The sequence below is a fragment of the Fundulus heteroclitus genome, chromosome 14 (genome assembly GCF_011125445.2).
Source record: "Fundulus heteroclitus isolate FHET01 chromosome 14, MU-UCD_Fhet_4.1, whole genome shotgun sequence".
NCBI lineage: Eukaryota > Metazoa > Chordata > Actinopteri > Cyprinodontiformes > Fundulidae > Fundulus > Fundulus heteroclitus.
The window spans coordinates 26,084,815-26,110,581 of NC_046374.1; the positions used below are offsets into that span (position 1 = coordinate 26,084,815).

The following is a 25,767-nucleotide window of genomic DNA, read 5'->3' on the forward strand; positions in this document are numbered from 1 at the left end:
ACACAAATGTTCATTTCAGATGTTTTGTTCAGGCGCTGTTTAAATGTTAAATGAGTTCCTGGTTGTGTAAAACTGCTTATTTCTGTCAGATAATTCTGTCAGGACTTGTTTCCTAAGGAATACATAGTCTTTTATAACACTTCTCATAACAATGGAAAACATTGACATTTTGGAACCCTTGTGGCACAATGTTGTCCTGAGGATATGGGGGGGGGGGTCAGATTTTATAATTTTTATATTATCAGGGACCGTAAATCCCTTCCAAAAATAGGGTTAAATACTTATTTTCCCCAAAACATAAAATGTCATGCCATAGAGGGTTAGAATAATAAGTTTGACCTGTAGTTGCTTTTAAATATGGGATGAATTGGTTTTAATCTTATTTTTGTGAAAAATACATTTGATTGTTTGAAAACGATCCCAGGACATTGTGTTAACATTACCCAAGACGTAACAAGCTCCCATTTAATGGTGATGCATTTTATTTGTAAAGCGCTTTTCATTTTAAGAAAATATCTCAAAATGTTACAGATAAAAGAATAAAAACAAAATAAAACATTTAAAAGCTCATAGATCAATTGGAAATGCTTTTTTTAAAAAGGCAAATCTTTAATGTTTAAATACATTTCAATTATCTTTATCCACTTTCGGGTGTGACATTTAGATAATTCTTCATATGACCGCCAGATGGCGCCAATTTTACACATAACAGAGGCTGTCATATTTGCTATTTTAAACACCTTTTAACCTAATATGCAGTAGGTATTCATACGCTGCTCTATAAAGGATGACAGTAAGGGCTTTCTCAAGTGGAGCAAGTCAAAGGTTGTTTATTTGAAAGGCACGAATAAATTCAAACAATGTACTGTCTGGCTTTGTTTCATCTTGCAAATATAATAAAATAGAATAATCCATTGGAAATCCTGGTGCCCATTTCTTATGGCATTAGGGGAGGGGCGGTGTACACCTTTGACAGGTCACCAGTCCGTCACAGGGGAACACACACACTGAAGGTCAATCTAGAGTAGTGCTTTTCAGTCCTGGTCCTGTCCTGCATGTTTTACGTGTTTTCCTTCCTCTACACACCTGACTTAAATAATTTGCTGACAAAGAGAACTCAGCAACCACTCATGGCTGCTGAGGATGCAATGCAATCCTTTGAGAGAGAACCAGAACCTGTTTGCTGCAAGGCAACAGCAACTAGTCAACTGCAGGTGTTTGCAATACACAGATAGAGTTTGACGCATCGTTTTTTTTTTTTTATCAGATATTTCCACCCTATATATTGAAGCTCAATAGTAAATATTCCCAATCTGCCCAGAATAATGGCTGAATCATCAGAGTCCTGACTGACGGGGACTCATTTTTGGTTTAGTTTGTTGTTTTAATTTCATCATTTCTGATCTGGGCCACTTCTAATGTGGTCCATATGCAAAAAAAACAACAACTGATATTGCCATTTCTTGAACTCTCAAAAGTCAAGTAAAGGTTTCTCCTATTAGGGTAGAATAATCTGGTCCTGGTGTAAGTGCCTTAAGTGTTGTAGCTTTGAAACTAGAGCAGGTTAGAGAGTCTGAAGTTGGTAAAACATGAGGTGGAATCGCCATTAAGTTGTGTCCCGAATGGGAAATTAATCCCAGAATATGACTTCAGCTTGGTACCTTTGTGCTCTAGTAATTCAGTCAGAATGAAAGGAATATTAGCTCCCCTGGCGTCTAGTTTTCCCTGAGCAAACAATAACATCATTGAAATGGCAGGTTTTTGTGACCAAGTTAACTTTTTAAAGCCATCTGGAGCATCTCTGGCTGCTGGGTCATTCCTGTCCGTTGATGGATGGAGCAGGATGTCTGAGTCAGAATGGGTTCATGAAGCTTTGTTTGGCCTTAGTTACCGACATCCAACAATCAGTCACTCAAACGGGGAAAAAGACAAACAACTTGTCAAAAAATCCAAGAACTTTATTTTATTTTTTTTAAAAAGAGGAAGCGACGCAAGCAAAATTCACAAAGCTGAACAATAAACTACACCTCACCAGTACAATTCTTTTCCTTGACGATGCAAAAATGTGAGAGACGTATTTGTGTTATCACCCGGCGCTATTTCCAGATTTCCTCTTTCCTGTGGTTTATTCAGAGGAAGACAGATGCCTGCATGTCCGGTTAATATGGATGGCTTTAGATTCAATTTGTCACATTTCTGCTCCTTTTTTTTTCTGTCAAGCTGTTGCTTTATTTTTGAACCTGCAGTTTGATCAACTGCAAGCTGACAGGACTCGCTGCAAAAACTCATTAAGTGAAGCGTAATCTGTACTTTTAATAATTGAAAGCTACCAAAAAAGAAGTTCCAGTTGAAGGAAAATGGGATTTTTTTTTTTTGGGGGGGATGATTTCCTCCACAGACACGCCTGTAGCCTCACCTCCCATCCCAGGTATTGTTCTGCTTTGATATGAAACATTATACATCCTCTGGCTTTGCTTCTGCTTTATTCCTCCTGCTGCTTCTCAACCGTTCTCCTCTTCCTCACACCCAGACCTTTCCCTTCCCGCCGCTCTCGCCTCCGTCCCTGCCGCCGCCGCAGCAGCCGGTGCCCAGGCCGTGGTGCTGGGTGGGCGGCAGGTTCTTGTACACGGCCCGGCTGTAAGGGATGAAGCACAGGCCCAGCTGGAGGTGCCGGGCGAGGCGGCAGTAGGCCGCCAAGGCGAGGACCAGCAGAGGGGTGACCAGGAGGAAGCCCACGACCAGCAGGGCCACGCAGCCTCCGTCGGTCAGCAGGTCTGAGCAGTAGGGGATGGAGCCGTGAGGACGCACCTGCAGAGGAGACATCGGCAAGGCTTTTGTCACTGTGCAAAGGTTTTAAAGCACCTCTCATCTCTTTGTTTTTGTATTGCATTTAAGGGGTCTTTATAATAATAAATAATAATAATTGAACTCTATTGATCTCACAATGGAGAAATTCACTTCTGCATCTTAACCCATCCCCCTTGGGGAGCAGTGGGCTGCCACTGTGCGGCGCCTGGGGAGCAATTGGGGGTTTAAGGGTCTTGCTCAGGGACCCAGAATGGCAGCTTGTGGGAGTTGAACTCAGAACCTCTGGGACCAAAGCTCTGTGCTCTAACCACTAGGCCACCATTCCCCCTTATTAGTGTTTCTGTGAGCTTTCTGAAGGGTTTTCAAAGGTTTTCTGGGGACCAGACTGGCTGTCAATTGATTATTTTAGTAGCGGATTAATCTATTGATCATTCCAACTATTAATCAAGTAATTGGACAAAACAAATGAACACATTCTTACTTAAGCTTATTTTATGAGTAACAGAAATAAATGAAAAAAATGCAAATTAACAAATAATTTAACGGTTTTGAATAACTAGGATGAATCTGCAACTAAAAAGTTTTAGGCCTTTTCTGGTTGACCTAACGTCAATACAGGGCTAGCTGCCTCTGTAGTGAAAAAAAAATGCACTAAGTTTCACTTTCATCATGCATTCTGGATTTTTTATTTTTAGATTAAAAGGCGTAATTCTATTCCCATGAAACAGAACCGTTGTAGTGCAATTGTTCTTGTTTTTTAGTCCACAAATAGACAATAAAAATAATTGTATATTCACCAAAAAGGTAAATAGCTATATTTATGTATAAATAAATATCAGGTATTATAAATACTTAGAAAAAACATTCTTACCTATGTTTATTAGAATAGAAATGTATTGTATTATCTCACATTGGGGAAATTTAGGTGTGACAGTGGCAAAAACAGGTGGGCCTAGACTCCAGATTTATACAAGATATGAATTAATCTGAAAAAGCTACTTTTAAAATTTAGCAGAAGAGAGACTTATCAGAAAGGGGGAAAAATACAGTGACGTTATAAAAATATCATGAGGCATATTTAGATAAAAATGAAGTTTTCAAGTTAAAAATTGAAGAAAAACAGCATTTGATTTAAAGAACGATGAAATATATTAGTCAAATGTTTTTTGTTACACAAATCAACATAGACTTGTTAAGATCTTTACTGAGCAGAATCAAACTCTACTCTAAATCGAAAGCTCTGCTTTATCTCAGTTTGTAGTGGGACCTGTTCTTCGTTTTCATTCTGCAGTGAAGGAGCTCTGCTGTGCTGCTGCCAACACATTTAAACCGCAACCAGGAGCTTTTTTTTTTTAGCTTGTCCCTCAAACTTATTTTTTTTTTTACAGGACAACCTGACAAACACCACCTCTGCTCTCTACTGCATTCACACCTGAGTAATAAGTCGCTTAACAAAGACCAAAACCATCCCTCGGAAAATGATCAGGCACTGAGTGTGAGGGGAAAAAAAGCAACCAAGGTCAGAAGAAAATATTCAAAGTCTGGAAAAACTTTAAATCAAGATCAAGTTAAACGTTTACAACAACGTCTGTCAGCTTGGAATCAAAACAGGAGGAAACGAGAGTGGTCTGAAGACTTTTGCACAGTTAGGGAAGAGGTCACAGATGAAAGCAGGCGATGACGCACTCCGTGTGGTATGTACGAGGTGAGGATAGGCGCTAGTTTGTAAGCTAAGATTAAATAAATCTAAGAGCAGCATTAACGGTTCCTCCTCACAAAAATAAAGTCCCCTAACCTGAACTGATTTAGTTTCATCATTCACAGGAAATGATCATTCCCAGCTCTTTCCAAGCTCTGAACAATACGCGTTGTATGTTAAAGACTTGCTTTTTTCGCAGGGAGTGGGTGAAGAGGTGACAGGATCATGGTTTGAACGTGGGAGGGGAACTGAGAGGCAGATGGCCTGGATCATCTTTATCGGCCTTCGAGAGACGTCTGACGGTCCAAACAAAGCGCAGAGAGGAGAAACAGAAATAGTTTTCACACATTCAGCAACATAGAAGATGTATCATAATAAAAAAAAATGACTGAAACGTTTTATATATATATATATATATATATATATATATATATATATATATATATATATATATATATATATATATATATATATGTTTTTACAAATCTGCTTCTTCCACCATATTTGAATTCTGATTGTTTTTTTTTCTTTTAAAATTAAGTTATACAGCAAATAGAAAGCAGAAACATTGAAGTCGAAGCTTTATTTAAGTCCAGGAACAGGAATCTTCTAAGTTTGTAGCTCAATATGCGCAGGTTTCCTGTAGGTAGTGGATCAGTAGACTGGAATTAACGTTCTTGGACAAACATGTCTACTCCTTCTATCTTAAAGTTGAAATGTCATGAGTGAACCCCAAATGTTGCGTTTGTATTTGCATCGGGAGATATCAGCGCAAGTCAAACAGGCTGCAAAAACAAAACAAATCCATCCGGGAGAAAGCTGGAACGTTAGGAGCGGCTAAATCAACATTTTCTGCTGATGTTCTCAGCAACAGAACAAGCTTTTTAAGATAAGATTGACTCTCCGTGTGCTCACGTATGACAAAAGACAGAATCAGCTTTAATCGCATCGTTGGTTCGTGCAACGATGAGTTTGACTCCAGTTCTGCTCAATGAAAACGTTTCGGTGCAAATATTAAAATAATTTTTTTTGTAATATGTAAGCAGACATCTTTCTATGAAAAACGAACGCATGGTTAGATTGGGACAAATAGGCATAGTAACTATCTTGGTACTCTGACGTAGGCGTGGTGGATATGGATTTTACATTTTATCACGTTATATTGTGTTGTGATAACGATAAAAGTGACGATAAAAGACCATTTACAGCTTCTTGCAGTCTTTTTCTGGGAACTGTGTGTCTGTGACTGCATGTCAATTATAGCCCAATAAGCACAAATACTGTCCTTAAAAATGTAAAACATATCAAAAACAAATTCTTGTTTCATCAGGACTCTAGTTACAAGTGTGATTTTGTTTAATTGCCAAACTTCACACAGTAACTGCATTTGAATATATTTTTGAATTTATGGATACTTATTGATGCTCTCAATAAACCAACAGTGGAAAAAATAGCAAAACCAATCATCTTGAAATTCTGATCACGATAATTACCACGATAACGATAAACCGATACGGTAAAAGGCCCAGCCCTGCTCTGACGGTTGACTCTGAAGTGTTCATCAGATTAACAGTCCAGGGGAAGAAACTGTCTCTATGCCGGCTGGTTTTAGTAAATGCCGCTCTGTAGCGCTGACCTGATCCAAACAAATTGTGTGTACGATGTTTAGGGTCAGCAGAGCTGTTAGCTACCCTTCTCTGACCCTCTACCTGTCCTGGATGCAGAGGTCTTAGCTTCCTTCTGTAGTTTCCCCTTAGCTGTCTTGATCTCCTTGGTGAGCTAGTTCCTGGGCTGCTTATGCAGGGCCCAGTCTACACTGCAATAAGCAGCTTGCTCCGATGTGGAGTGAATCATGGTTTATTGTTACATGGGTGAAAATTCAATTCAATTTTATTTAAATGGCACCAATTTACAACACGTCATCTAAAGGCACTTAACAAGGTCCAATTCAATCAAATCCTCCAGGCAGATTGGTCAAAAGGTTTTCCATCTAAGAAAACCCAGCAGATTGCATCAAGTCTTGACAAGCAGCATTCACTCCTCCTGAAAGAGCGTAGAGCTACAGGGAGAGTCGTCTGCATTGTTGATGGCTTTGCAGCAATCCCTCATACTGAGCAAGCATGAAGCGACAGTGGAAAGAAAAACTCCCCTTTAACAAGAAGGAAAAACCTCCAGCAGAACCAGGCTCAATGTGAACGGCCATCTGCCTCGACCGACTGATGAATGAAGTTTCAGCAGTTTGAGTAAGCTCATTCAGGTCAGTAGATGAAGCTTAAAAAACACTCCAATCTGTGCAATCTGTAACATCTGCTTTGCCTCATCAATTCACTTCCTAACAATCCCAACCAAAGTTTTACGGTGTTTCCTGTTATAATGAGATAAAGCAGACAGTGATCAGTCCCTGGTGACAGCTGGGTGTGCGTCTTTTAAAGCCGTGGAGCAGTGGTCCAGTGTGTTACTACCCTGGTGGGGCACTTGATTGCCTGGCCCCACAAGGCAGCTTGGCAAAGAAAATAGTTTCTATGACTTTATGAAAGAGGAAGGTTTTCATAAATATCAACATGATCAGTGGAAAAGCTAATTACACTACCATGTGATTTCAATCAGAATTGAGACTTCATGTATGCCTGGGAAGATTAACAGCTGTCTTAAATGTTTCCCACCTGTTAGCTTTTCTGAAGAATTATGAATTTCAAATTATTTGGAAACATTATTTGTTAACACACACATGTATGCAACAGACCAGCATCCTGCCTAAACCCCTGCTTCATTATGGCACTCCCACCGATGATGGTCAGTTAATCAAGTGGGTTAAATAGCTGCAGGCATTTACCCTAAATCCCGTAGAAGCAGCAAGGGTTTGCATATGTCACTAACAACAATCATTATCATTGTTTAATCTGCCAGTGTTCAGTCTGGTATGGATTTCTTGTACATTTCAGAGTAGACTGAAGTTCGTTATTATGTCCTAATACACAAAACCCTACACTTCAAAATGGGATGAACTTTGATTTTAAATGACAACTGTATCTGGGTACCGAAAGTAAAATATCTGGAGTGCGCCTTTTGCTTTTGGGATCTGTTTGAAGCCTTAGTATTTTTCTTTTCTTTTGGTTTGTCTCCTTCTTATAGCATGCCAGAGGCTTGTTAATCCCCATCTAATCTGCTGTCACATGAGGTCTTATTGTGAGGGAACATGAGAACGGAGAGAATCCTGGTCTCTCTGGTCATTAAAGGGAGTTCAGCCACTTTGAAAATACCCGATGTTTTAGGACAGAACCCCCAGCCCTGGATATAATTTTCATCCAATTCAGGATGAATGTAACCAGTGACAGTAGTTTCTGTACAGGTAGACTTTTTTAAAAATATATTGTTTTCTTTGTTTATTAGTCAAAACCATATATCTTGTTGATCTTTCGAATTACTAAGAAACTACCCGGCGCTGGCTTTCTACTCTCCTGACCACTTGCCCCGACCAGATTCCCATCTCCTCAACATCTGAGGGAGCGTCAGATCTATGTGATTATGAAATCTCTCATCAGAGGTGGAGCCAAACTCCACCCGCTGCTTCAAGCAAAACTATTTCAAACTTCTGGATCAAAGGTAAAAGATTAGCATGTTTAGATGTTTCATAAAAGGATGGGTTCAACCACCCTTCAGACGCCCTTGTAGTTTGTTTTTGTTGTGTTTATAGATGCTTCATGTGTAACAACCACAAATGGTATTTTATCACCTTAATGCCAAAAAATGTGATGTAATGTTTAGTTATGAATTGGAAAGAAGATTATCTATCTTTTTTAAACAATAGTGTATAAAATGTTCATCTGTAATTGGTGCCTTGACTACCATACCCTTGAATAAAATTCCCTCTGTGTGTTATTTAATCTCTGTATAATTCCAGCTGTTTCTATGAGGAAGCTCTGGAGAAGCTGCAAAGAACCACTGCTCGGGTGTGCAGATGTCTCAGCAGGATAGTTATTAAATCTGGTCCTCAGGGTATATATGACAAACAGAAAGTCGGTGCTGAAAGAAAACCATTTTGAAGTCTAATTTTGCCAAAACCTGTTTGTATTAAAAGGACACCTTTGCCATTTAATGACTTTTCCTTCTTTTTATTGCTTTATACAATGTAGACGGATAATGAAGACATCATAATTAGGAAACTAAACTAGATACAATCATGTAGCAAACAGGAAACAGTGAAAAAAATAAGCATCTTTTTGTATTTTAGATTTTTCAAAATAGTCCCCTTTTTTTATCACTGCTTCACACAGTCTTGGTATTTTTACCATGAGTTTGATGAGGAGTTAAAGCTATAGTTGGTAGTCTTGTTCAGAAACACTTTTTGTTATACTGGGTGAAATTGTCCTTCCATCCTGACAGTAGTCAATACAATAAAATTGAATACATTATTTATTCAGAAAAGGATGTTAAAAAATCAATCTCTGTGGGAGCTGCATGCCTGTAAAAACTCTGACCAATCTCTGCTGTTTGGTCCGAATAGCAGAGATTGTTCAGAGTTTTGGTCTTGCTCTCGCCCCCCTCTGTCCCATGTGGGACAACCAATAAACCTTTTTTATTGTTGGTCCCACATGCCAATCATTCTTACGTGCTTACATAATGCTAGTATGTGTTCTCATTCCTTGTTAGTTTCCGCTTACTGGCTGCGCATGCGCACTTCTAGTGTTTATGTATCCGGTTAGCTTAGCAGTCAGCTTAGCGGTTAGCTTAGTGGTTAGCTTCGGTGTTAGCTGTTCATTGTAGCTCCCCTGCTCTCACCACAGACTGCCACTCTGGGTCCCTGAGCAAGACCTAGATTGCTCCTAGGATGCCTTACAGTGGCAGCCCACGGGTCCCTCAGGGGACGAGTCAAATGCAGAGTACAAATTTCATTGGAATGTCTGTTGCAAAGACAACAAAGATGAATGTTATTATAAGACCATAGTGGATTTGGGAGATTTTTTCATGCTATTCCCTTGAGGAGCGGAAGATAAAGGTAAGACGGTCTTGTGCATGCGCAGTTCAAACATTTATTGGGGAAACTTCCAGAACAATTGTCTACTCTACCTTTACCAGCAACTCAACCTAGTGAGCGACACTGAAACGACTAAATCCTTCAACCCTTCCTCAGCGTTCTCCCTCCCATCCAGCCTCCGCCATGTCTTACCGTAGAGTGGCACAGGAAGCCGAACACAACCATGACGATGGCCGGGGTCAGGATGGTGCCAAACACCACGGCGGCGAGGCAGGCGTTGATGGCAGCGATCACCAGGTTCTGGGCCGTCACCAACACCGAGCAGGCCCAGCAGTCGAGCGAGCCGCGGAGCTCCAGAGGAGCCTCGCTACCCCCGGCTCCCCCGTCGGCGGCGGAATAAGGAGGCGGTATGACCACGCGCGACGGGGTTTCTCTACCTCCGCCCACAGCTGTGGTGGAGGCCAGGGAGTTGGAATGGTGAAGATGCTGATGGTGGTTGGAGTGGTGATGGAGGTGGGGAGGCAGCTCCTCGGAGAGGTCCAAGGCTTGGTGGTGGGCCCCCTTCTCCAGAGTGCTGCTCAGACTCATGGCGAACTGTGCGGAGACAAATAGACCCAAACGGTTGTCAGCGTGTTGGAAACATGTACAGAGATGTTAAATGTTGCCTGAAGCATGAAGTAAAGAGGTTAAAGTTGTCTCTGCAAAGGTTTCTTTGACCTTGGGTTCATGAAGAGGGCAGATGTTTTATCTGTAAGGAAGTGTCAGAGTCTTCCTGAGTTGTGATTACCATCAGCAAGCTGATTGGCTGAAAGGAAACGGGCCCATAATTGCTATTTGTCGCCTGTGTGGTATGGAGATGAAGGCCAACTTACATCAAAGCTGGAGCATGTTTGTGTTTTCTGCATGTGTTGTTGCATATTTAAACAGTGGATTTATCTTTACCCAGCAAATTAACGCCCTGTTGACCTTTGTCACATTCTGACACTTTACAACTACAAACATTAGTGTGTTTTATTGGGATTTTATGTAACAGACCAACACAAAGTAGAACATAAGAGAAACAGATTTATGTTTTCTAATAAAAATAGAAAAAGGTAGGGAAACATTTGCATTCAACCACCTTTACTCTGATACCCATTAATACAATCAGTGCGACTTATATCCTATCAGAATTAACCCGATTAGCAAACATTGTCCATCTATGTATAATTTAATGAGTATAGTAGTAGTGACAAGGAGGCACTGAGGACAGCGAGAGCCAACCTGAACCGTGCCATCAGGCTAGCAAAGCGGAACCACAGTCAGAAAATCCAGGAGCTTTTCCATGACGCCAGCAACACCAGGAGCATGTGGAAAGGCATCCGGGCGATCACTGAATACAACACGCCCTCCCCCCCGGTGGGTGAAGTTGGTGCTGACTTCCTCAATGGACTAAATAACTTCTTTGGGAGGTTCGAGGCACTAAACAGCACTCCAGCAGTGAAAGCTGTTCCCCATCAGGAAGAGGAGGTCCTCTGCCTTGACACCGCCGACGTGTGGAAGACTCTGAGGAGAGTCAACCCGCGGAAGGCCCCAGGCCCCGACAACATACCTGGGCGGGTGCTCAAGGAGTGTGCAGGTCAGCTGGCTGGTGTCCTCACAGACATTTTTAACACCTCGCTGGACCAAGCCACAGTGCCAGCATGCTTCAAGTCTGCCTCCATCATTCCGGTGCCAAAGAAACCTCAAGTCACCTGTTTCAACGACTACCGGCCTGTTGCACTGACTCCCATCATGATGAAGTGCTTTGAAAGGCTGGTAAAGGAACACATCGTCTCCAGTCTCCCATCAACACTCGACCCGTTCCAGTTTGCCTACCGACGGAACCGCTCCACTGAGGACGCCATCTCCTCTGCTCTTCACCTGAGCCTGGCACACCTGGAGGAGAAGAACACACACGTGCGGATGCTGTTCCTGGACTTCAGTTCAGCGTTCAACACCATCATCCCACAACATCTGGTGGGAAAACTGGAGCATCTGGGCTTCAACACACCCCTACGAAACTGGCTGCTAGACTTCCTCACCAACAGACCTCAGTCAGTCCGTGTCGGACAGAACACCTCTGATGTCGTCACCCTCAGCACGGGCTCCCTTCAGGGCTGCGTCCTGAGCCCCCTGCTGTTCACCCTGATGACACACGACTGCGTCCCCAGGTTCACCACCAATCACATCGTGAAGTTTGCAGACGACACAACGGTGGTGGGCCTGATCAGAGACGACAACGACCAGGACTACAGAGAGGAGGTGGAGCAGCTGGTGGGTTGGTGCAGAGACAACAGCCTGATCCTGAACGTGGAGAAGACGAAGGAGCTCATCGTCGACTTCAGGAAAAACCGGCCTCACCACGCTCCACTGCTCATCAACAACTCAGCGGTGGAGGTGGTCAGCAGCACCAAGTTCCTGGGGGTGCACATCACGAACAACCTCACCTGGACTGTGAACACCACGTCACTGGTGAAGAGGGCACAGAAGCGACTGTACTTTCTGCGGAGGATGAGGAGAGCCCGCTGCCCCCGCCCATCCTCACGACCTTCTACAGAAGCACCATAGAGAGTATTCTGACCAGCTGTCTCTCTGTGTGGTGTGGAGGCTGCAGTGCCTCCGACTGGAAGAACGTGAGGAGAGTGGTGAGGACAGCAGAAGGGATCATCGGGGCTCCTCTTCCCTCCATTAAGGACATTTCATCGCAGCGCTGTGTGTCTCGAGCCCGTAACATCATCAGGGACCCCTCACACCCCCACCGTGGACTATTCTCCCTGCTGCCCTCTGGAAAGAGGTTCCGCAGCATCCGCTGCAGGTCCACTAGGTTCAGCAAAAGCTTTTTCCCTGCTGCCATCAGACTGTTGAACTGCTGAAGTACAAAAGTGTACCACACTAGATTCGCTGATTTGCACATTTGCACATTTGCACATTGTATCGTATCCTGAAAAATTGATGCTGCACCTTAACCGGAAACGCACTGCAAAACTGTGTACAATGCAACTGTCTACTTTTAAATCACTGCTGCACCCTACTGCATATTTGTCTACATTTGGTTTACATTGTTTACATTTCAACTGCCTACTGTTCACTGCTGCACTTTATCCGGAAGCAAATTGAAATTTATCCTGTAAGTGACTGCGATTGATCACTGCACTTTATCCTGTACTGTAATTCACTGCAAGGTATCCTGTAGAGTTACTGCAATATTTCTGAGCTGTGTGAAAACGAAATTTCGTTCTGTATGCACTCTGTGTATACAAAATGACAATAAAGAAAGTCTAAGTCTAAGTCTCTCTAAGTCTATAAATCCAGCTGACCCGTGAAGGCCTTTAGAGGTTTGTTAGAGAACAATGGAGAAAAAACAGCATCACGAAGACAAAGGAGCACAGTAGACACATCAGGGAGAACGATTTAATCAGGGTAAGGTTATAAAACAATATCCCAAGCTAAGAATATCTCAAAGAGCTCTGTGTAATCTATCGAATGCAGGTTATAGATGTAATTTTCTATGTGACAGAAAACCTGACAGTGGCAGCAAAGAAAGGCTTTAATGTGGTGGTGGTTCACAAGGGAGCATCCTAGACCTGCAGCCTTAGCTACAATGGGAACTTTTTAGATCAGATTTTATTCATTGGTTCGAATGGCCTAGTCAAAGTCCTGGCCTAAAACCAATTGAGTTTCTGGCAAGAGTTGAGATTGAACTTGTTTCTGCTTTCTAGGTAAGGATAAGGTAAGGTACGTTTTTTTATATATGTCCCTTTTCAGTAACAAGATGATTCAAAGTGCAAAGTCTTTTCAGTTTTGTTGAATACATTTACCCTGTAAGTATAGGCATAGTTTGCATAAACGTATATGAATGACATGTTCCAAGCCTTCATTTCTTGTAATTTTGATTATTTTTGCTTACAGGTGACGAAAACCCAAATCAAAGCGTCTCAGAAAATCAGAGTATTATATAATGTTACATAAAACCAGTAAAGCAAACATGTTGAGTGCGTACTGGTGGCCATATTATAGCCTAAACAATCACTGGAAAGACTGCTGTCATTACAGATGTCCAGAAGACAGTCATGTTACATGTTACACGAGAAGGACAACCCATAATAGTTCATTGCTAAAGAAGCTGGTTGTGCACAGTGCATATCCAAGGAAAGTTGAGTGGAAGGAAAAGGTGTGGTAGGCAAAGATCCTACAGCAACAGGGATCGCCGCAGCCCTGAGAGAACTGTCAAGCAACATCCATTGGAGAGTCTGATGGACCTTCCAAAGGAGTGGACTAAAGTTGGATTTAGCGCATCAAAGAGTTACTAGATCACAAATGAATCCTACACATTGGCTAAAAATGTCATGCTCCTCATGTCAAGCCACTCCTGAACCAGAGACGACATCAGACACATCTTACCTGGGCTAAGAAGACAAAGTGTTGGGTTGTTGCTCTGTGGTCCAAAGTCCTTTAAGGATTATAGGAGGACTTGGTACATGACCACACTGGCAAAGGTACCAAAAACTGGTCCAATATCATGGTGTTACTGAGATTGATTGACCAGCAGACTGGCCTGACCTGAACCCTAAAGGGAATCTATGGAGCATTGACAAGAAGACGATGAGACTCCAGACCCGACGACGAAGAGTAGGCAGCCGTCAACGCTGAGCTTTCATTACACCTCAGTAGAACCACAGACAGACCGTAGTGCCACCCAGTATCAGAGGGTGGGTAGTAACTAGTTACATCTTCTCAGTTACATTTACTCGAGTAACTTTTTGAACAAAATGTACTTTTAGGAGCAATTTTACGACAATGTACTTTTTACTTTTACTTCAGTCACATAATTAGAAGATATCTCTATTCTTAGTTGAGTAAAATGTCTGACCACTCTACCCATCATGAGTAACTTCATGAATAAAGAACATACTTTTTTACCCAAAAATGCACCAGACATCTAAAGTTTATGTTAAAACTTATTTGTACACAGGTTTTGTTGTTTTAATGTTATTTTATATGAGCTCACTGAGCCATTTGGAGGTCCATAAAGTAAACACAGATGTTGTTGGAAGTAATTTGCACTGTTCTAATATTCTGTATATACAATAACTGCTGTAAAGTATTGGTTTCATTGGTGTTATGGTGAAAAAAAAAAACTGAAAAGTGTTTTTTGTGTCTGAATGAATTTTTTTTTTCTCTTCTTTAAAATACCAGACTTTGTACTTTATATGTAGGTCATTACTTCTAAACATAACAGATTTTACTCAGAACTTGAGCACCTTTACTATCAAAAACCTTTTTACTCTTGAGTATTTTCTTGATTTGATACTTTTTACTTTTACTTGAGTTAAAATATGTTGAAGTAGTGCTACTCTTACTCGGGTAAAGTTTTTGTCTACTGTACCCACATCAGCGCAGTATTGATGCAGTAATTCATGCAAAAGGAGGCCAACCCGAGTATTTGTATCATAGTGAAGAGAAATTTATATACTTTCAGAGGCCTAACATTAAATTTTTTTTTTTCGTTTTTATTATCTGTAATAAATGAAACCTTCTGTTTCATTTATTCTGAACTTAGTGACAAAACATATTAAACTTTTTCTAAATATTTATCTTGCAGATATACCTGTATTCTTTTGTAGCACACTGCTTTACTGCATGTCATATGCCCTTCTCCCCAAACCAGTTATATGATGATAAACCTTAATAGATTATCTCGTAGACAGGAACAATTAATACTGCTGCTGGTGAAGAATGTCAGCAGATAGATCTGCAACCGCATTGGACCGAATTTCTGCATGCATGGGACTCAGCTTCAGCTCATCAGGGTTCCTGTTTTCATTGCCAGACTTTTTCTGGAGGCTGTAGTTTGATCCAAGATTCATGAGTTGGCATTCATCCTGTTTTTGGACAGATTTGGTTTGTGCGTGCATGTGTGTGTGTGTGTGTGTGTGTGTGTGTGTGTGTGTGTGTGTGTGTGTGTGTGTGTGTGTGTGTGTGTGTGTGTGTGTGTGTGTGTGATAAGCAGCTGTGTCTGGTACAGGATATCCTCACCTCTGGAGGGTCATGAGATAGAAAAAGCTACCATACAAAACGGATTAAAAGATACCTACTGGACTTAAATGACTCAACTTTTGTTAATATTTCAATGCATTGATGCCAAAAATGTAGGGAAGTTGTACACGGCCTTAGATGAATGAGAAACGGGGAGGAGTGTAATAGAAAACTTATTAAAGGAATGTAGAAACGAGTCCAACATTAACTTGAATGGACAGACAGACCACATACATTAACCAAATAAATCTGTTTTTATTTATGATTTGTTGAGATTAAACTTCTAGTTATTTCACCACTGTGTCCCTTTTTTTTGCACAACTTACTTTGGATCCCACTTAATGACCCAACACAGATCTCAGGACTCAGTTTAGGCAAAAACGGAGTGAGAGGCCTAACGATGCATGGAGCGACGTCTGTATTCCTGCTCTAGAACAGTTTTTACATTACATAGAGATCTTGGTGTATTCTGTCACGGCCGAGTTCAGTGGTTGAACAGCTGCGCCTCACAGAGATGATTTCTTTTCTCTTATTTTAGAGTCCTTTGAAAGTTGAGAAAAAAAACAAACATAACAAATTGACCTGGATGCTATCGCTTGATTCCAGTCGTACATTGGTCCTGGATTCTTTGTTGTTTTGACGTAACTATTTGCAAACTGCTCGGGTCAGAGCTGTCGGGACTCGATGACGTCCAACATGTCATCGATCTGAAGACCAGGATTTAATGTCGGAAAGCTAAAGTTACAACCGATAGTGGATGCAATCTGCATAAAAATGTCCATCATGATTATAATGTGTTTTAATGGAATGGAAAACAGAAAACCAAAATCACAGTAAGCTGAAAACAGAAGAGGGCCTAGGGCTGATCCCTGTGGTGTGCTGTAAAATAATCTGTGGTTTGATGTTTTGGTAAAGTTACTTTGTAGTGCATTGTTTGTTGAAATTAGAGTGCAAACCAATTACAATCCGACCCAGGGCTCTACACAATGCCGACAGATCCTATAAAAAGTGGGCAACTATATGTCAAAAAAGTAAAACTAAGAGTTTAGCTCAGTGTGCGCTCCACTGCCTGGCTTTCACCACCTCAACACTGCAAAAACGGATCTAAAATATTCTTAAAGTTAGTCTATTCGTCCTGGATTTGAGCCAGTAGATAAGATTATCTGTCAATGGAATGAGTATCTTTGCTCCTAAAATAAGATAATTAGACATCCTGCACTTGAAATAAGATGACGGAGAGGAATTGTTCCTATTTTAAGTGGAAAAATCTCATTCCATTGGCAAATCATCTTATTTACCTGCTCAAATCAAGGACAAATACACTCATTTAAAGAAAATTTTACTTATTTTTAGTTTTGTTTTTGCAGTGAACTAGTCCTGCCTCCGTGCTCCGAAGTGCTCGAAAACCACACCATGTTGTTGGGACTGTTGTCCTAAACCCAAGATAAAAAAAGATCAGGCTGAGTGAGTGACTAATTATTAAATATTAGAATGATGTAACGTGTTTGTTTTAGCATTCCCCCTGGTCTATTGTTGTCCCAAGTGTTGTGAGGTGGAAGGTCAGAGAGGAAGGCCTGGCAGGAAGGTGCGTACGCGCTCATGCTTGTGTGCGAGGCGACTCAATTGTACCGCTGACTAAAAAAAATACTTTCAGGCACTCCACCCCGTTTACCTCTGACCACGCTCTGAATAACAAGCTTTTGTTAATAATATGCCTTGGTTTTAGCTAAAGAGCAGTTGATTATAAAATGTGTGTTTTTAGATGAAATCAAACCATTTCATAGCTGCTTGTTGGTGGTGGTGGTGGTGTGGGGGGGTCCTTACCAGCGCTAAGAATCCTTCCAGATCCAATTTAAAAGCTTTAAAAAGTCTTTGCTAAATTGCTAAAATTTGGTCATTTCCTTTTTTTGAAAAAAAAAAATATGTTGCTACTACATCTATACGTCTTTTCATTGACTAGTGTAATATTTTAAATATCCCTGACATTTCTATTTCAATAGAATCAGAACTGAAATGATCATATTGATTATTATTATTATTAGGAGGATTTATTCAGCAAATTACATTTCACAATAAGTGTCACTTGAATTCACCTTTAATTTCTCATATTTTTTGCAGTCTTTTTTTTTTTTTTGCTCAACCTTTTCTTCTATATTTATTTTTTATGATGTTTCTATTTTACTTTTTTGTGTATTTGTCCCTAAAATGTGTTCATTGAAAACCAAGTGGAACCGAAGTCAAATTCCTTGTTTGTGTGCAGAAAAGTGGCGATTAAAGCTGATGATTGTGATAAAATGGACTATTTAGGAAAGTATTTCCCTGTTTTGATGATGTAGAACCTGAAATTCAAACCGTCAGCTTTTTCCTGGCTGATTCTGGGTTGTTGTTTTTTAAGGTCTGACCTGCTGAATCAGTTTGGCCAATTCTGATTGTGTTTTGTTTTGATTGATTTAAAAAAAAAAAAAATTATTAATTTGAAGCAAAGAAAGTAGTTAAACACATGCTTCAGCTTCTTAGAGGTAGTAGTTTGAAATCTAAAGGTAAATTAAGGAACTTTTGCTTTTGGTATTTTCCTTGCAATCAGTTGCATTTGCATTGAAAAGGGGTTGATTTATGTTTGTTTCTTTCCATTTTGTTATTCAGGTCTGAGTTTTTATTGAAATACACTCTAAGAAAAGTGCCATTTTTTTTTTTTCCTGTCGATAATTTTGCACAAACACAATTAACCTTTAACCAATTCTTGAGGTGCAACCACAGAACAGTAAGGTGGTCTAAAGCACCAACAAAAATCACATTTAAAGCGGCTTAATTTAATGTTTTGCAGAGCCTTTATGAAGCCCCCATGCAGAGGATCGGTGCGGCTGATGCCAACACGCTTCAGTGCATCATCTCTATTGTTAATCTGGACCAAACAAGCTCCAATGTGTCTGTGTGTTCTCAGAGCCGAGACTTTAGGCCCGACGAACAATTAAAAGTATTTAGACTTGGTTGATTTTTGCATGATTAGATGTACAGAAAAGCTCCTTTTTTATGTTCTAAAGAGTGAAAAGCAGGAGAGATGCTGCAGCTCTTGTACTCACGTTGTGCTGTGTGGCCCTCTGGACCTGTTGCTGTTCCTCCTCCAGGTTGGATGCAGTTTTTCTCACTTCTTTTCGGGACGGCCGCAGATCCTCTGCTAAGTTTCTCTGTGCGGATCGAAGAAAGCGCTTCTTTTTCTTCCTTCGGTTGTTTTTGCCACTGTTTATCTGGCCAGATTCTCTCCTGAAGCCTTATCTGTTCGCTCGTGGTTTCCTGCGGCTCTGCCCTCCTCCTGGCTTTTCTCACCTCTGTCCCGGTTCTCAGCCAATAGATTTCCTTTTTCTCTAGTTGCAGCTTTGAATAAGTTGCTAATGCTGGGTGGACGAATGCTGATGAAAACACTAAAGCTCACAGTTGCTTTGGCCTTTGTTTTAAGTATGTCACACTTCTATGCACCCTCCTCCTTTTTTTTAGCCCCCCCTGCCCACCCATCTGACAGAACACACTCCTCCTGCATCCATCCCACTTTCTCTCCCCACCCACCACACTTATCAGCCTCTGCTGCCTCTCTCCAGCGGCTCCTCTCAGCGAACGCATTCCACCGCCCATATCCAGGACATGCTACCCCCCCCCCCCATCACCCTCTCCCTGCTGCAGTGGGGGCTGGGTACGGCTTTTAGGGGTCAGTATGGGGCGGCTGGCCTGATAAGTTGAGGTTCAGGAGAGCAGAAAACAAGGGGGAAGGGCCGCTCAGTCAGACTTTTGGAGTGAGAACAGACAGACGATGGTGCTGAAATCTAGGTTTGTGTTTGGTTTGGTTGCTCGAACATTTTAGAAACTTTTCAGCCATTTTCGCCAAAACATTTGTGAAAATAAAGGATGAGAGGCAAAGCATCCAAGCTATTAGTATTTACAACCAGGCATTGCACTGCAAAAAGGGAACTAAAAGTAAGTTTATTTGTCACTGATTTGAGCAGGTAAATAAGACTATTTGTCAATGGGATTAGTAGTTCTACCCCTAAAATAAGATAATTAGATATTGTGCACTTGAAAAATGATGATGGAGATGAATTGTTCCTACTGTGCAAAAATCTTATTCCATTGGCAAATAATCTTATTTACCTGCTCAAATCAAGAAAAAATGCGTTCATTTCAAGAAAAATGTGCTTAATTTTAGTTCCTTTTGCGGTGTAAACTCAGTTGCAGTTATCATATCATATCAACAATGTGTGCAATATTGCAATTGCAAAGAACTGCTGGAATACGGTAATACAATATAAACCCCAACATTAAAACAATACATTTAGCCAATTTTTAAGGACTTTGCCCACATTTAATATAAACCTTAGTGACCGAGATGCCAATGCAGAGTTTTGTGGTCACTGAAATGATGAAAAAAGAAGAGGGAGAAAATTGTTGGCTAATCAGTCTCATCATCATCAAAATGCCTCAAAAGTCTTATAACAATTTTACGTTTTTTGTAACATAGCGCTGCTCTGATTACATCCTTAAACGTCTGTATATTTTATCAGGGTGTTTTGTAATAAACCAATACAAATGTAAAGAAGAAGGTAAATATTACTATTATTATTACTATTATTATTATTACTATTACTAAATAAGGATAAATAAAGATATTAGGAGTCACCGCGCAGGGATCCACTGCCCAGATGGGAGAAACAGCAGACAGGAAAGCTGTCCATCAGTAAAAAGTGGCAGGATTTTCTAAATCTTGTGGCAAACCACAGCACAGATTTCACGTTACAGGACACCTTTGCACTCCCATCTTCAACATGTCCCTAAGCTTTACCATCTTGATCCCTACCTTGAGGTGTTTTGCAAAGAATAGTTTGTAGAGGTTTTAGTCTCCACATTTGTAAAGCTAGCAGAGACATAACTACAACCAAAGCTGCAATCATTTTGTGCTAAGGGTGGTTCTACAAGGTTTGAATCAAAGGGGGGAGAAAACAGATGCAGGGGTTGTTTTGTGATTTAATTTTAAACAGTTTTAGAAGTTTTTATTATTTTGATCAAGGGGGGTTGTGCAGAAAAAAACCCTAAGATGTTACACACCAGATTCTAGCTTCTTAGACTCTTTTGTTATTATCATAAAACACATAAACATTCATCCAGTTAAAAATAACTACTTATAAACACAACTGACTTCTTTTATTTTGTTTTCCTTAGGTTGCGTAGTCTGTAGTAATGTTTCAGTGAGTAGGGAGTTTGTTCCTTTCTTTTATGGACATATAGGAAACAACAGATCGTCCAATGGCAGTTTGGCGTTTAGGGAATCTGCATTCCCATCTGGTGATCGACCTTGTTACACTGCTCATCTGTTCACAAGTCCAGAAAACATGTAAATATAGAGGTGAAGGTGACAGATAGAGGATTTGAAAAACATTGTAAAGGTGATTATGTTTATAAAACTTAATTTCTTCTCTTTGTTCCATATATGACAACGGCAATACATTCATCTCCTTTTTAATGATTTCAAGAGCTTGCTTCTACAAAGATTGAATAGTTTGTCTTGTTTATTTGTGACCAGCAAGTTATGAAATGATCAGACCATAAAAAAGGTTTTAGATGCTTCTTATGTAGGAGAGTTTCTGTTTGATTTGAAGGTTTCTAGATGATATCCCTGAGTGCTTTTAGGTCTTATTCTTTTTTTAAAGTTGTGCGTCAGCTCTGATATAACACCCAAGTATTTGAATTCTGTAGCATTGTCAATAATCAGTGAGAATGCTATACAGCATTCTCACTTATTAAGTTCCTTCAGGTCTTGATTATTATTCCGTACGTTTTTCGGCATCCAACTACTCCTCCATACTTCAACCGATTTAAACAATTTTCGTATCAAAAAGTTCAGCTCGTTCACGACATTACTGCTATGTCTTTTGGTAATTATAACTTTTATAATATTTAAAATATTTAACTTTTTGTGAGTTTTTTGCTCTCATTGAAATTGAATGGAGAATCCTTCAAATTCTTCAAATATTTCAGCTTTTTGACAACTTACTGCTTCAGCCTACTTTCAGATAGAAACGCCATTCAACTTTTAAAATGTTCAAATAACCTTCAGCTATCTTCAGCTACTTCAGCTTTTTCATATCTCTCACCATTTTCATATAGTACCTCCCTAAAATAATTTTGCATTTTCATGAAATTCAGAAAAATGAATGCGTTGCTATGGTTGCTAGGGAGTTAATTTAGAGTGGCCACTCCGCTGTTCCTATAGATTTTCCTTCTCTGAACAACTTCTTCTCACTCGCACAATTTTCACTCTATTCACATAAATTATACATCAAAGGTAGGATTTTTTGTCTAGATTCTGGAAATGTAACCATCATTGGTGTGGGATTTATAGATTTTTCGCAAATCACCTCAGAGCTAGCCTCGTGAGACCATCCTGATCTCGCAAGCTTTCAAGGTTTCACTCGCAGATCAGTCTGGCTACTCTCCGTTAAAGAAAATTTGGAGCCGTTCACCAAACGAACGTCCAATCAGCGTTGGCTTTGAGGCGGGTTGAGGTGTGACGCAACGGGAAGCGCGACAGTTCAGTCTAAAGAACATGGCGGCTTCAGCCGATGAAACTAGCGTTAGCGTGGCTATCGAGCAAGTTTTATCGGAATTACAGAGTATTTCTTTGCTGAGCTAACGAGCCTTTACCTGCAGCAGCAAGAGTAGCTTGGCTTGTGGTTGTGTTTTCCTCGTCGCTCTGTTACGAGCGACGACGAATCTGATTGGTTCATTTGGCCCGTCTATCACCAACATAGGCCAATCAGCTAACCAGTATTTTCGCCCCTTCCCAAAATTACTTCAACGGAAGGTTTCCAGATGGATATGCGGAGCAAGTCTATCTGGCGGAGTCAGGTAACCTCAGAGCGACACTAACCCCAAACCTTCCCCATTCATTTCCTATGGAGCGGTTTTCAAAAATGACACCTGAAAATCAAAAACATCACATGTTTTTGCATCGTCGCTACTCCTAAACCGTTTCATGTAGAGGCATGAAACTTTCACACATGAATGTCCCGACCCTTTTGGCACTAACAAAAAAGAAATTTTGTGGATAACTGTTACGGTTTTTCCACAGGAACAATTTGTTCGGGAGTAGCGAATGTGCAAAATCCTTAAAACGCTTTGGAGCTTCATTCTTCCACATCGTCCACTTTTTTACATCGTCGCTGTGCCTACACCAATTTTTGTACAAACATAAAAATGAGCTCCATAGTCCTCAAAAGCCTGCTGATACTCACAGTGAAAGAATTATTTTGATATCTCTTATACTTTTTCAGCTACAGCGATTTGTTCGGGACCGTTTTCATAGGATTTCTGAAATTCCATAAAAATACCCTTTATATCATAATTTTTTACGCCTAAATTAAAATATTTCTAGCAAAAACCGATAGTTTGTCTTGTTCTCCTATCCGTTATGAAATAAACGCTGAAACAATTACGTCTCTCCCATTTACGGATCAGGAGATACAAAGTGTTGTGCGAGGCAAAGTTCTCCATTATAATCCGATGGGACTTATTTTGAGCAAAGTCTCTGCACTTCTGTAGATGGCCCGCTGCAGCTGTGTTAGCGAGTTTCCATGACAACGGAAATCTGAGGCCCAGAGGGACAGGCTCCATAGAGATAGAATGGCAACTTTCGACATCCACTGCAGTGGCTGTGATTAATGTAGGAATCTGAAATTTGCACAGTCACTTCCTCTTAACATTTTAAAATTTTCAAGTTATTATCAGCCATGTGTCACTTTTCTGTTCCATTTTGGATTTCACATGCTTTCCTATTGGGCCTTTGCTTCCAACAGGACCTGGCATGATGCCCAGACACGACCCAATTGGCCAATACAGCTCCACCGACCTGTGGGAAATGGCGCTACTGACCATTTTGGTCAAATGTTGAGTTCTGGGCCCAGATGTGGTGAGGCTGAGTTGCTAAAGGAGGCCAATCTGACCCATGAACTTTGGTCACGTTTGGTGACATTAAGTATTGGCACCCCTTTTTGAGGCACTTCCCAGTACAGGATTTGGACCAAACTGACAGAGTACAATCACCCGGTGATACTGAACACAACCATGCTAGCGGCCAATGGTTAGAAAGTTGCTAACCAGAAGTAGCTTTAGGAAGGTCCTACCAACTTCTGCTTAGCCGGGGTTGTTCTGCCTTTACAGACAAATAGAGGGCCACAGCTGTGAGGGAGTCTCCATGACAACGCTGCCAGCCAGAGGCTTCTAGGAGGTCCATTGACTTAACATGGCACCTTTCGACGGCCACTGCGGGTGCTGTGAAGACCGTAGGAAGCTGAAATTTGCAGTGTTACTTCCCATTAGTATTTTTGACGGTACCACGAGGCAGGCGCCTTGCTAAATTTCTTCAGAAATTTTCTAGTTGTTCTTAATCTTCAAATTCTTCAAATTTTTTAAAATTTTTCAAATTCCTTCAAATTTGTTCAAATTCTCCAAATTTCTTCAAAATTTTCAAATTCTTCAAATTTTTAAAATTCCTTCAAATTTTTCAAATTTCTTTAGATTTTTCAAATTCTTCAGTTTTTTCAAATTCTTCAAATTTTTCAAATTCATTCAAATATTTTAAAATTTTTCAAATTCATTCAAATTTTTTGAAAATTTTCAAATTTTTCAAATTTCTTCAAATATTTCAAATTCTCCAAATTTCTTTTAATTGTTCAAATTTTTCAAATTCCTTCAAATATTTAAAATTCTCCAAATTTCTTAAATTTTTTAAAATTCTTCAAATTTCTTTAAATATTTCAAATTCTTAATTTTTTTCAAATTCTTCAAACCTGAATTCAATGTTTTCTGCATCTTCTGCTCAATCATTCTGCAGATCAGCATTCTCACTCGCTGTTATGCAGGAACAGCTTTTTCTAGTTTAAATAGTCTTTGTGTTACTCACAATTGATTGTTAATTAATTTTTGTTTGTTAATTTTTATTTTGTTACATCTGATTAACTGATAATATCTGCTTAGTGTTGTAGCATGGCCACCATCCAGAAAAGGGCACTGCTGGTCATTTTAAAGTGGATCCAGACCGTTATGGCTGAGGCAACATGAAGTGGTCCAAACGTAGTCCGGAGAGGGATTATTGTTGCACTGTATAACGACAACAAGGATGCAAAATGCTCTTTATGCGGTTCTGTTTTTAAATATAAACACCCAACAAGCTCCTTAAGTTGTCAAATGGGAGCTAAATAGCTCCCATTCAGCCAGGCTGCATGGCGGAGCAGAGTCAACCTCTCAACCAAAACTCACTCATGTGCTCAGAAGGCAAGGATGTGTTCAAAGAAAGGTGGAGGGCATTGCGCAAAAATTTTTAACATAGTAAAAAGAGACATGAAGCCAACAGCACGGTTGATGGAGAGGGGTTTTGGTGCAGATAATTAGTGTTTCCTATATTTTAACCTCTTCACCTTATTTGTTTCTATTCAGTAACCTAACAGGTTTCTGCTTTGTTATATTTTAGAAATATGTACAAGTTTAACATTGTGTGAGAAAACAATTTTTTCTTTTTCAGTCAGTATTTATACAAGTGGCACAATAAACTGTAAAATTATAATGATGTGTGTCTTTTAAAATTCAACATATGGTTAAAAAATGTATCCCTTCATGTTACAAAAAAGACCTCTGGATACAAGAGAAAACAATTAATCGTTAGTCGATCGATACGATACGATCAAACAAATCATTAGTCGATAACTTGCATCCCTAATTGTAAAATACATCACTGCTGTTTTTATAGAATTTAAAGAAAGGTATATTTAGTTTTCCCAGGTTGAAACTTTCTCCATACCAAGTCATAACCTGGCATCCACTTCATTGACATCCTTCCCATGTGTATAGATAACTGCATCATCTGCGTACATCTGGATCTTTGTATCCTCTTCAAATATTTAACAGTTCATTTATATAACATGTAAAAAACAAAGCACCTAAAGGAGAACCTTGTTGTACTCCCATGGAGTAAGCCCATGTTGTTGATGTGACCTTAGATTATATGCAATTCAGATCCCGAGAGATTGATCTCTCTCGCAAATTAGATTTTGGATCTCAAATAGATAACCCATATAACTAAATGTTGGATTGAATAAATTAAAAAGAGTACCTATGGACAGTTTGTAGCTTATCAACTTAGAAAGAAGCACTGGCTTTATCAAAAGCTTTGCAGAAATCTAAGAAGACT

The 25,767-nt window shown here is 40.1% G+C and overlaps 1 protein-coding gene across 1 annotated transcript; it reads right to left on the reverse strand.

The window, feature by feature from the left end:
* Positions 1-1,937: 1,937 nt before the first annotated feature.
* Positions 1,938-19,007, reverse strand: tmem88b (transmembrane protein 88 b). Its single transcript, XM_012882877.3, has 3 exons — positions 18,620-19,007; positions 9,675-10,076; positions 1,938-2,808 (listed from the first exon to the last, which is right to left on the reverse strand). Exons 2-3 carry the CDS (start codon positions 10,068-10,070, stop codon positions 2,521-2,523), a joined length of 684 nt encoding a protein of 227 aa, XP_012738331.2. The 5' UTR covers positions 10,071-10,076; positions 18,620-19,007; the 3' UTR covers positions 1,938-2,520.
* Positions 19,008-25,767: the final 6,760 nt, after the last annotated feature.

Excerpts from the sequence above, each read along its gene's own strand:
- tmem88b (XM_012882877.3), bottom strand. The coding sequence starts at position 10,070 with ATGAGTCTGAGCAGCACTCTGGAGAAGGGGGCCCACCACCAAGCCTTG. Across the intron at positions 2,809-9,674 it reads GCTTCCTGTGCCACTCTACG|GTGCGTCCTCACGGCTCCAT; the intron begins GTAAGACATGGC and ends TCTCCTCTGCAG.